We start from the raw sequence: 13,173 nt of genomic DNA, 5'->3' as shown, positions 1-13,173 counted from the left end.
ACTTTAAAGCTAAGAAGAAAAAAAGTACCTATAAAGTTATAAGAATAAAAATATTCTGATACTCACAGAAGGCACCATAATACATGCCACCCCAAATGAAGAGATTGAGAATCTAGAAACAAACCCAGATATTTATGTTCAATTGATTTCCAACAGGAATACCATGACCACCTCGGAAAAGTGTGCATCCTTATGCAAAAATAATAAAATTGAACCCCTACCTCACACCCTACATAAAAATGAAAACAAAATGGATCACTGACCTAAATATAATAGCTAAAAACCACAAAACTCTTAGAAGAAAACAGATGAGTAAATTTTTGCAGTGTTCTGTTCCTTTTTATGGCAATGAATACTATCTCAGTGTGACCTTACATTAAGCAATGTAAGGTATTATTCTTAGGTATAATATCAAAAATGTAAGTGACAAAGAAAATTAAATAAATTGGATTTCATCAAAATTAAAACCTTTTGTGCTTCAAAAAAACACCATAAAGAAAGTGTGAAGATAACCCAAAGATATATGCAAATCATATAACTGAGAAGGTACCTGTATACAGAATTATAAAAAGAACTGTTAAAACTCAACAATACAGGGCCTTCCCTGGTGGTGCAGCAGGTTAAAGCACAGCACTAAGAAGCTAAAGCCACTTCAGCATGAGTTCGATCCCCTCTCGGAGGTGACCACATGGCACAGCAGACCTCTCCTGACCCACCTGCTGCTCCCCTCAGCAATGTACTTCATTGATCTGCCTGTTCTGCTCCCCACTTTGTCTCTGGTAAATCCTCTCATCATGCCTGCACCCCAATTCTGCATGCATAAATAAATAAATCTTTAAAAAAAAACTGAACAATACAAAATAACTAATCACATCAAGAATGAGCAAAGGATTTGCCTAGACACATCTCCAAATATATACAAATAGTCAGTAAGCATAATTATAGGAAAATGCATATCAAAAATCACAATGAGCAATATTTTCACATCCACAGGAATGGATATAAGAAAAACACTAACAACAAGAGTTTGTGAGGATATGCAGAAATTGGAGGCCTCTTCCACTGGCTGGTGAAAATGTAAAGAGCTTCAGACATAAATGAAAAACACTAGGCAGTTCCCCAGAAAAGTTAAATCTGGAATTACCATGTAACACAGCAATTTCACTCAAAAATTTATAAACAAAAATTTTTACATGTAAAAATGTTTATAACAGTATTATTTGTACTGACCAAAAAGTGGAAACAACCTGAATGTCCATCAATAAATAGATAACTAAAATGTAGAATGTGCATACAATATTACCGCATATTGCCTAAGGAGGCTACTGCATCACCCTAAAAAGAAGTACTGATATATGCTGCAATATAAAAGAATTTTGAAACTACCATGTTAAGTGACAGAACCCCAAAACAAAGGGCCCCAAAAGACATAATCCCACTTTTAGGAAATGGCCAAATGGGTAAATCCAGAGAGTCAGAATAGATAAGTAGTTGCCAAGGTCTGGGGAGAGCAGGGGGACTGGAAGTGATTCCCCAATACATACAGGATTTCTTTTGGGGGAACAAAATGTTAACAAATCAGGTAGTGATGACAATTGCCCAACTCTGCAGATTTCTTGTTTGTTTTTCTTTATTGTGGTAATAGTGGTTTACAATACTGTATGTCATTCAGGGGCATAGGTTCACATCTCCTCAGATGTATGTTATCACACCATTAAAGCAAATTTACTAAAAGCCAATGGAATATATACTTTGAATGGATTAATTTTATGATATGTGAATTCTACCTCAATAAAGTAGATTAAAGAAAAAGCTAAACAGCCCCATTTCTTCATGCACATGTTTCCATTTCAAGTCCTCAATATCTTTTAGCTCCAAGTATACCCACATCTTTCCAGTGGCTGCTTTGATAGCAAATTAGACACTTTTAAAAGTGAATTACATCCCAATAAAATTGCTCTTTATTAAAAAGAAGAATAAGGAAGGATTATAGCTTCACTACACAAGCAAAGTTCCCCCACTAGCAGAGTAGATTATGAGTGGAAAACTCATTCTCTGAAACACAACCACAGGTTATGGAAAAGCCAAGGTTCAGCCTCACTTGAGATCGTGCTAGATTCCAAAGCCATTCCATTTTCCAATAACCTACCTGGCTCTTCCATGTGAACAATGATCCAGTTGAAAGCCACCTCAGCTCCCATATTTCCAGTAAAGTACACGGCCTTCCGACACGCTTCCAGAGGGAACCCCATCTCAGCCAGCTGCATCACTGACGATTCATCAATGTCCGATGCTGCAGAGCACAATAGGATGTTCTGGTGTGAAAACGTCAACTCACTCTCTTCTTGTCTCAGCTCCTCTTCACCCCCTTTACCCACTTGCTATCAAAGAAAGTGTATTTTTTTTAGTGTGTAGATGGTAATTTAACTTTTTTTTTAAAGAATTATTTATTTATGCATACAGAACTGGGGTACCGGTCAGAAGTGCAGGGGGTGAGAGGATTCACCAGAGACAGAGTGGGGAGCAGAACAGGCAGAATGACATAGTACACTGCTGAGGGGAGCAGCAGGCAAGTCAGGAGAGGTCAGACATGCCATGTGGATCCGGGGCCAGGGATCGAACTCACACTGAAGCAGCCATGGCCAGCCTGCAGTGCTGTGTCAAAACCTGTTGCACCACCAGGGAGGGCCCAGGTGATTTAACGTTAAGTCACCCACGTATCCAGCTATTGAACTGGATTTATCTCTTTGGCCAAAAAAGGCACCATGGGAATTACCTGAAAATCTAAGCACTAAAAAAAAATAATTCTCTAATTTCATATGGGAAGATCGAATGTATTCCACAGCCATTTCAGACCTCTAACAGCCTCTTCCATGACTTTATGTTGAGTAAAGCACTATCTAGGGGCCAAAAAGCCTATTCCTTAAACCCCACAGAAAGTCAGATATGAGATATATCTGCAATGAAAGGAAGCAATCAGTTATTGGGAAACAGAGAGCCCAAATGTTCATTCTAGAGGGGGGAAAATGTGGTTTTTAATTGTGTATATCAAAGATATTAAAAGAGATTGATTTACAAGTCAACTTGGTATAGAGAGTTTTGTTTTCTTCCAATGTAATTTTGTAGAACAGATACCTCTATTCCTAAATTCTTCTATTTGCATCATTGACAGAATTTTCAGTAAATTAGAGCTTTAAGGAAGCAGTGATGTAAGACAACAGAAATGCCTAAAGCATATTCCTATTGTACCTTCAAAGAGAGGTATTTTTTGAACTACAAGATAAGGACTTCACAAGGTCAAACAAGTTTTTAAAGCCTACATTCTCTGTTCTCCCTTTAAAAATTCACAATATGTGGGCCTCCCTGGTGGCACAGGGGTTAAAGCCTCAGTGCTATCAAGCTATTGCCAGACACTGTGGCACAAGTTCAATCGCCAGCCAGGGAGCTGGCCCACATGGCTTAGCAGACCTCTCTTGTCTGGCACACTGCTCCCCTCAGCAGTGTATTTCAGTAGATCCTCCTATTCTGCTCCCCACTCTGTCTCTGGTGAATACTCTCACCCTCTCCCCACACACTTCAGGCCCCCCCAGTTATTATTTCTTTCACCAGAGTTTAGATCTCTACTTCTCCATAAGATGGTTATTAGTGAGATATTTGCACTGGGGAAGTCTCCAATGAGCAGCACACCTTTATATATGCATAAATAAATAAAAATTAAACTTTATTTAAAAATCAGATCATGCATTAGCATAGTGAAACTTGAAAGTTCTGTAATAAAGACTCATACAGTAAATAAATTATGAAATATTCAGAACATCTTTCAACTGCACCCTCACTGAAGTCCCATAGCTAAAGTGACAGACCAATAAAATTGTGGGACATTGAAAACAATTTTAAAAGATACCTACGGTCTATCAATTGGTTCATCAGGCGATCTGGAAATTAAGGGAGAAGGAAGAAAATGAGACCAAAACACCAGTTTTAGAGAGAAAAATAATAGTCCAGGGTAGTGCCTAAATCCCCACCCTTCTGGGGAGCACCCCCAACCCCACACAGACCACCCCCACCTGCACAACACAAAGTTGTTGTGGGACCGGGTTTCCCGCATTTAGACCAGATAAAACATGATGATCTGATTAGCCATAGCTAAATAATTTCTCTCCCTGCATTTCTAAGAACGCTATAATTACAAACCAAGGCTTCTGTTAGGAACATCAGAGAAAGAAGGAGCAGGGCTAATAAACCATCCTGCATTTCTCTGATGTTTGTATTGATCTGTTCTTTCTCTACCCCCTTTAACAAACCACCTGTATCAAATAACCCAGATGTCCCACATTTCTTCTCTCCTATCCCTGCTCTTGGATTTAACATATGGTTCAGCATTATAGAATAATGATACCTCTCTTGAATGTTACCCTGCTCCTCCTGGATTCCTCTTACGCTCGTTGGGCACGAGAACAAGATCACCAATAGTACTCCTTGCTCAACTGATGGAAAACCTACAGGGTAGGGGCCCAGACTGCCATCACTGTTTGTTAATTTGCCTCATCTACTATTATAAGATAGACAGTAAATAGATGAGCAAACTCAGCCAGCATGAATGTGACTTCATTAGCATAAATTCACTAGTAAAGAAAGCAAGATTTTTTGATACTGTCCTTCAACTCATGAAGGTGAGACAACTATTTTTGCATGCCCTTCCCCCTTAAAAGTTAGGTATTCTTCGGATGGTTTCACTCATAGCAGGAGTATAATGGACCAGGCGAGAAAATAATAAGAATAATGAACAGCCATATACCAGAGACATTTTGTGGGGGTGGAGTGGGGAGTGGGATCAAAAAAGGGGCGGGGGAAGTGCACAGGACTGTGGTGATGGCACATGGGTGACTCGGTGATGGGAAACCCATGGGGATTACAATTGAGATAATAAAAAATGTACAAAATGATGTAAAAATAAACTGTTATATTATTAAAAAAAAAAAGTTAGGTATTCTGAATAATGAGCACTTTAGCCTTCACAGACTGAAAGAGAAACTTAAACTGCTCCCTTGCTCATGAAACAGTGACTAAAATGGGGAAGTGAGATGTGGACAAGATTTTTAAAACTAGCACATACTGCTGAATCTCCCCTTTCACTTTGTTCAAAAGGATGACAGAACTCCCCTAAACTAAGAGTCTGCTGACAACACTCTTTTCCTACTGATTCACTAGAGAAAAGAGAAAGGCAACATAACCTAGAAACTTTTTGGAGATTTGATACCCTTCTTTTTTTTAAAGATTTATTTATTTATGCATACAGAAATGGGGTACAGGCCAGAGGTGCAGGGGCGGTGAGAGGATTCACCAGAGACAGAGAGGGGAGCAGAACAGGCAGTGGGCGGGTCAGGAGAGGTCTGCCCCGCCATGTGGGTCACCTCCGGGGTAATGATCAAACTCGCACTGAAGTGGCCGCACTAGCTTGCAGTGCTGAGTCCTAACCCGTTGTGCCACCAGGGAGGGTCCCCCTTTCTTGCCAGTGATTTCCACTGGTCAATTTCAACTATTCAGGATGGGTATGTTCCTCCTGTCAATTTTAAGGTTACTGCTGCATGGAAGAAATCAACTGTTCCAGCAGAACGGGGTTGGGGGGAGGGGGAGTAGAGCAAGCCCTCCTGACAGGAGATGGTACCTTTTGAGTCATCAGGAATAACTATGGGGGGGCTGATGTCTGGAAGTTCTTCCTCTCCTGGCTGTAACCCCCTGGCCCGGAGATGGTTGACATCAAGTAGGTCTGGCATATCAATGGAAACATCTGCAAAATGAGAGCGATTATATTCACTAGACTCTGCAAAAACCCACAATCACCTGAAGCCAGCACCACTAACTCTATGTACATGTGTTCAGGCAGAGCTAGACTTTTCAGTCCCTGGAGAAGAGCACTGGACTAGCTAGTGGCTCACTGAGACCAATCAGATTTTAATGGAGAACCAGAAGAACATAGAGGGTGGCAGGATTTCACGCTGGACTAGACCAAGTAGGGGTAAGCCAATTGGCAACAAATTCCAACGTTTAAATCAGAGGGTAAATTTTTAAAATACAGATTTTCGACCTATAGAAAGCTATAGCTTTTAATCTTTCTAATCTCATAAAGCTAGAGCTGCTGCTCTTCAGCTTCTACTAATCAATGTGAGCCTTCTGTGGCACTCTGCCTCGGGCTTCATTGCTCCCATGACCCTAAGCAGCATATATGTGCTACTGAGATTCATTTAACAGACACAGATTTTCTGAAGCCATGTTTTTATTCAAAATAGGAATACCCAAGAAAGACCAAGATAGCTAGTCACATGTTTCTTACACCAGTTGAGTTCTTTCATTTATATATCACCCTTTCTTTATTAGACACTAGGAAATCTCTAGTCAAGATAGGTAGTGTGATTATTCTAAGGTAATTAAATAATAACATTTTAAAGAAATTAATTGGGTCTCAAGTATGACAGCTGCAGTATTATGATACAGTACTACATATATTCAGATATGATAATGGAAAATGGGCTCAAATATTGGTACAGGATATGTGTTCTGGGCTAGAAAATAAAAACTAAAGATACTTTTCCAAAACCAGCTCTGATGCCAGGTAGCTAAATCCTATTTTAAAGCACAATCCAAAGAACAGAGCTTAATTAAAAAACCAATTTATATCTCAGGGGCAGCAAAAACAAATATAATGTTTAAGCAATAAAGTGAATATAATTGTGCCTCAAAAGAAAATTTCAGGTTTATTAAAGCAAGCTTTGGGACTCCTTTAATTTCAGCAAGTCTATAAAATCTGCTCTGAATTTTTACTCTTTTTCAAAAATTCCAAGGACAATGAAAACTGTTTCCAAAGCAGTTCAAAGCCTTTAGAAGAAATCAGCTTTCTCACTCAAGTACTTCTCAGGCCCCCAGTGGAAAGGCTGCTTAATGAGTCTCCTCTCTCTCCCCGCCTCCCTGCCCACCAGGAAGAGCAAAGATCTGTTGCAGAATCTGTCACAGCCCCCACGTAAAACACACAGCAAACAAGCGCAATGTAAGCTGTTAGTGCTGCAAGTTTCTGGCAAATCACTTCTGCCAATTTTCCTACTTTTTACCTCCCCATCAGATGAACAGAGAAGTGCTCAATTAACCAGTGGAAGTGGGTGGCTTTCCTTAAGTGCTCAAAAAGAAAACCTTTAAAAGACTGGCAAAAAGGCTGACAAACCAGACAGTAAAACTGTTCATCCTGCCATGCTGCTGAAGGCTGCCTCACACCTTCATGTGAGATCAGGACACGAGGGAAAATGTTCCTATGCACTGAATGAAAAATCAAACTTAGGATGATCGAGGGCCTTTAAAATTAATGGAAAAAAAAAAGCCCAATAAAGCCAAAATCACATGTTTTTCTGGGTTGTTTAATGCACCTAGCTGGACTCATTTCATTATTAATAAAGCTGGACATTTATCTAGATGTCATTGGCCACACATGAGCACTTCAGAGGTGGAGACAGGCGCTAACAGAGGAGTGTAGTGTCCAGAACATGCCCCCAGCATGTAGTCTGGGATGAGCAGCAGAGTCGGCATCACCTGAAGCTTATTAGAAATACAGAGCCACAAGCTACACCCCACACCTCTGACATCTGCATTTGACCAAATCTCAGGTCATTTGTATTCACGTTAAAATTTGGGAATAGTGGACTTTGGTGGAAGGCTGTGGGTTCTTTGCTGGGGGTTGTGCTACCCTGACTATGCCTATATTTAACAACAACGTAAACAGTGTAAATGATACTGCAATTAAAAAAATAAAGGAAAAAAGGGGGTAAGTATTGTCAAACAATGTAGAACCTGTTTTCACTCCTAGAATTTTGGCATTCCAGAACCTGTTAGTACAGGGGTGGGCTGCATGTGATAAGTTATGGTTGGTGTTTATAATATATAGAAGAGAAAGGTGGGAATAATGAAAACGGAATGAAATGGAACTATTCTGGCAGCCGGCCGCAAGACTCTTTCACATGCCATGTTGTTTAAATGACTAATTGGATGTTTTAAGCAAAAGCATGCAAAAGATACCTACCAAATTTTTTGGGAACCCAGTCAAGACCAAAAGTGAACTTCTTTATCTGCACTACCAAGTATTCAGGGAATGAGGCAAAGCGAGATGTTCTGGGAAACACAAGGGCATTATATCAATGAAACAAGGAAATAAGAATTATGAATACAGTTCATGAGCATCACAAGCTAGTCCGAGGCATACCTGGCAGCTCGATGACTGGGCTGAGGGCGGCACACAGACAGACACAAGCGGACACACACCCACCCACTCTTGCTCAACCTTGACTGTGCGCCCTTTCACAAGAAGAAACTTCTTAACAAAAGAGAAGAAAGTCCCTTGGCAATGATCTGGAGCCTGTTAGATGCTTACTTTTATGTTGATTGGCATTGTATATTTCTGAAAAGTACTTTTCAACCATAAACACTTGTTTTTTCTAAAAGAAACCTTTTAGAAATGCCAGGGCCTCATTAAAATACTATGGTGCCTATATCTGTATTCACAAGGCTCCAAGGGAGTGTGTATAGAGAGGGAGCTGCTATTTAAGTATCTAATCTACACTTTTAAATCAATGCATACAATCAATGTCTTGATTACCTTCCAACTTTCAGAACTGTTAGTTGTCTGGACCTGTATTTAACAATTTGATGCACAAACCATTCAATTTGTATACTAAAGTCACCCTAATTCATTCCTTTCACCTTTACCATTTTATTTATCATCATTGCTATTTGAGTGTCAATGTCAGTGTCGTAGGTATATTTAAATAGAAAACCAGCTATATACAGATGTTTTTTGGAGGATGCAGCCTTACGTAATTTTATTTTTTTAATTTATATATAAATTCTTGCCTTCTACTCAAAATGCATCAACCCAGAATCCTGAAAACAAACGCAAGTGCATTGCTGCCCTCTAGTGTACAAGAGAAGCCACTGCACAGGGACAGAGCCCTGGACCAAAGTCAGAAGACATGGATTTGGATCCTGGGAATGCAGCTTAGTTCACTCCAAGTCTGGGCAAATCATTGACCTTCCCTGAGGATCAATCTTTACATCTATAAGATGGTTTCATTAACAATATCCATCTTCCAGGACTATGAAATGTTCGTGAAGTGATGTGAAGCTGTTTGACACACCTGAATGTATTATGTACACCTCAGGAATTAGCGTGATGATCTTATCACAAATATCATCAATAAAATAAGTAACATGAAACAATAAATAGCATAAAATTTGTCATGAGGCCCTGGACACTGCTCTAGTCTGGCAATGATCTTTTTTTAACCACTCATGATCTTTTTTAATTCTCCATCATAAGGATGGTAGAGAGGTACACTAAATTCTTTCAAAAACAAAAACAGGAGCATAACCATTCTAAGGAACAGATCTGTTCTTACCCTGGCCCACTCTTCAGAAAATATATGTTATGTCATCTATAATAGATTGCTAGCTTATCCATAACTAGATTTCTGTCTACTAAGAAACAATAACAGACAACACGCTTACTGAAACAGTCACAATCATTTCCAACTAATGTGGAAGTCATCTCTATGACCTCTTCCTCTTACAACATTAGCTTAAAATATGGAAAGCAGATAACAGTAAAATCAAGCAAAAGTCAATACGTCAGTGATTTCCAGAAAGTGGTGCAGGAACCCAGAAGCTGTAGCAATTGTTCTGGGGCCAGAATCTGGATGAGATATCAGCTGATAATACCATGGGGTGAGGAATACTGGGGTGAATACAGGGCAGGGAGGGGGAAATAATTTCACGCCTCTCTTTGTTATGGGTAAATACAACCTGAGAGTACTTAAAACAGGTTAATGGTGTTCACATTATATTGGCTATGCTGGAAAACACACCACTCATCTTTGTAACCTCTATATGGTCTCAAGGTGAATGCATATGTAATAACTGCTCAATATATACTTATTCCAATCGATTTCAAGTTAAGAGTAGATTGGTACATTAAGTCTATTAGTTAAATCCAACAAAGTTATAAATTATGCACTGTTTACCCTTTTATTTCTGACATTAATTCCTCCATTAAAATTTTTCTGGAAAATGTACATATTTTAAAAAGACAATTAGAATGCAAGCCAATCAAAAAGGTCTAGGTAGACACACAGAAATTTACCTCAAAGAATTGTTATGGAAACTAAATGGATTAAGACATAAAAGGGCTTAGGGCAGTTCCTGCCAAATTCTTATGCTATCTACTCACAACCTGTTGTCATTATTTAAAATACTGTAACTGTTCACCGTTATAGTTAAGGTTAAAACTTCTGCTCCCTGAAAACACTGAGATTTTGATGTTCCTGGAAACTAAAGAAAAACAATTCTATCCTTTCCATTTATGTGTAGAAAATATGCCAATTGACCAAACTCAAATTGTATAATCCAAGGCAAAAAAAAAAATAAAGATAACAGTAATAATGCATGTCAGACACCAGGAAGTCACTTAGCCACAGTCACATAACAGTAAATTCTACACTAGGGCCCCAAATGATGTTCATTTACCTAAAGACTGTGCTCTGCAAGTTCACACTTTGTTTTTCTCTCCATAAATGATGAAGGTGGAATAAAAAATCTCTCCCAATTTACCCTTAATCTGTGAGCTGCTTGAGGAAAAGAACTAGGGGTCTTGTTCAAGCCATAGCCCAGGATACACTAGATAAGCAATATCTGCTGGGTAAATGAAATTTCTAAACACTTAATATTCTTCTCAGATGTTGTCTGCCCAGGACCACTTAAGGAAGTCTTCATGCCTGGTCCATACAGACCAAATATCTACCAAGATCTATAGAGCATCTTTTGCTTTTTCCCTGGCCTTTCAAGAAGGCCAGAGGCTAACACAAGAAGCATTCTAGGCCCCAAATTATTATAACAACAAGATATAAGAAAAAGATCTTTCAGGAATCCACTGAATTCGAGTCCTCAGAATGAACATTGAAACATGGTGAGACACAATAAGAATGAAAGTTTACATAAGATTATAAGGATAGAAAAATAAACACGTATGATAAGGAATAACAGGGATGGAGAGTTTCAACTTTGAACTCAAGGGACCTGACTGAATCCCAAATCTACCATTTGCAAGCAAATTACTTCTCCTTTCATTGTGCATCTTTAAAATAGGGAGAATAAGGGCACCTACTTTATAGTAATACTAAAAGGATTAAATGATAGTTTTAGGAATAATTAATACATGACTTGGCAATAATAAAGATGCAACAAAATGTTGCTTTTTTGCCCTAAAACATTGTTTTTTCTTCCCCCCCAAAGTTCAGTTTTCAACTAATATTTGTAATATATCCAATATCAATTTTTTCACATTCATAAATGTGTAATAGCATATATATATGCAAAAGACAGAAGAGGAATAAATATGGAGAAAGAAATCCCTCTACAGGATTTTAGATAGTTAGCAGAGCTAACAGACAAGTATTTCATAGCATTTGAAAGAAAAGCAGGTCAGCAAGCATTATTCCTCCATTACATGTGGAAGAAAAACATTAGATAGGGACTCAGCTGCAAGCTGAAAAATGAGCTGAGGAGTGAACCCAGAAGAATCCAGATCTCCTGACCACTAGCCCTGAGGTCAGTCTCGGTGGACAACTAATGCCTCCCAGATCCATTTTAAAGACAGATATTTTCCAAGCGGTAAGAAGGTTCTGTTCTGCAGTGCTAGAGAATATGTCACCCAGAAATTCTAAGGGGAGAACATTTTTCAAATGGGCAAAATAGGGCAGCTACTCAGAGGGGCAAGGAAAAACAGTGTGAAGTTTATACCTGCCACAGGGCTGTCTAGGCTGCTTTATCCCACACCACACAAAACCAGAATTACAGCTTAAAGACAAAGAGATAATGGCTGAGGATTCTGCAACCTATTGTTAATAATTAAAGTAAAAATATAAAGTGAAATCAACCCCTTAAATTTAAACTTAAACTTACAAATTGTTATGTCAATTGTATCTCAGTAGTGGGGAAATAAATTGTTTCTACCCTAATATAGAATGTAGAGTTTTAAGTGCCCAAAAATGTCTCCAGTGCATTTTATAATTCATCAAGCATTATCTGCAAGGACACACACTCACACACACACACACAAACACAAGTACACACCACCAAAATGTGTTATCCTGGGATGAAAACTTAACTCTGTAAAGAATAACTGAATGGACTACTATTAATCCACATTTGGTTAGGAGGAAGCTGATTTGAAAATTATTTAGAATATATGGCTTCTTTTTTAGCATTTAAAATATTCTTTTTGCTTTCCCGTTTTTAATGTATGAGAAGTTAATAACCTGAAATAAAGAGGGACCCTTAGGGATGAATGTCAGCTAGTAAATAACTACGGTTTATCTACCACTGGAGATTGTCCGCCATAAGTAGCTCTTTCTACCCTCCACTGCCCTTCATGTCAACTATAGCTGAGTCCCAGCCAACGAGAAAAATTGCCAGACTCTAAAAGCAGAATTCCCAGAGCCAGACTTTCAGACCTTCCTTCTTCCTATGCCACTATAGGTACACTTCTTTCAATTATATGAAGTGTTGACAGGGACTTGAATGTATAAAGTAAATTATGGTGTCAAAAGGAGGAGGAAATTTTATATGCCCGACAACCAAGTTGACAATGTGGAAACAACAGGTCCTGCCTGGGTCCTGAGAAGATTATCTGAGCGACACTCAGGGGCCTACCTGGACATGCCCCGAGCCCTTGGTTTCCAGGTAAGAACATAGTCAGTCAAGCTGTAAGCCAAATATTTCACTAGGGAATTCAAATCTATCTCGGTGGAGTTTAACTACTGAAGACTGGCATAAGTACTTTCATAATTTCTTCATGGTTCTACCCTTTTGTAGGGACAGAGAGAGTTTCTTGGCTACCCTCCACCTGGACAAAAAAAAAAGCAAATTCCTAATTGAGGATACACCACAACTTTGTTTTGTTTTGTTTTGTTTTTTAAAGAATAGTCATTCCCTCCCTGGCACATCATCTAGATTATAAAGCCTGTTTCACTGACAAGTCTCACAGCAGTGAGACAACCAGTGTGGCCTCATCTCACCACACACGAGCAAGCACACTAAACTCAACAGCTCCCACTTCCTCACCCCCACACACTCCTCCAG

The 13,173-nt window shown here is 39.0% G+C and overlaps 1 protein-coding gene across 1 annotated transcript in view; it reads right to left on the bottom strand.

The window, feature by feature from the left end:
- Positions 1-13,173, bottom strand: part of USP13 (ubiquitin specific peptidase 13 (isopeptidase T-3)) — a 119,064-nt gene that overhangs the window by 21,883 nt on the left and 84,008 nt on the right. The window contains exons 13-16 of the mRNA XM_004675392.2: positions 8,066-8,154; positions 5,669-5,791; positions 3,909-3,935; positions 2,150-2,293 (exon numbers count right to left, since the gene is read on the bottom strand). Coding sequence (XP_004675449.1) covers positions 2,150-2,293; positions 3,909-3,935; positions 5,669-5,791; positions 8,066-8,154 — 383 coding nt within the window. The remainder of the gene's footprint in view (positions 1-2,149; positions 2,294-3,908; positions 3,936-5,668; positions 5,792-8,065; positions 8,155-13,173) is intronic.

This window comes from Condylura cristata, unplaced genomic scaffold (assembly GCF_000260355.1).
Source record: "Condylura cristata isolate star-nosed mole 26May11 unplaced genomic scaffold, ConCri1.0 scaffold00003, whole genome shotgun sequence".
Lineage (NCBI taxonomy): Eukaryota > Metazoa > Chordata > Mammalia > Eulipotyphla > Talpidae > Condylura > Condylura cristata.
The sequence above is the reverse complement of the archived record's forward strand: the minus strand, read 5'-3'. Positions and strand labels throughout refer to the sequence as shown.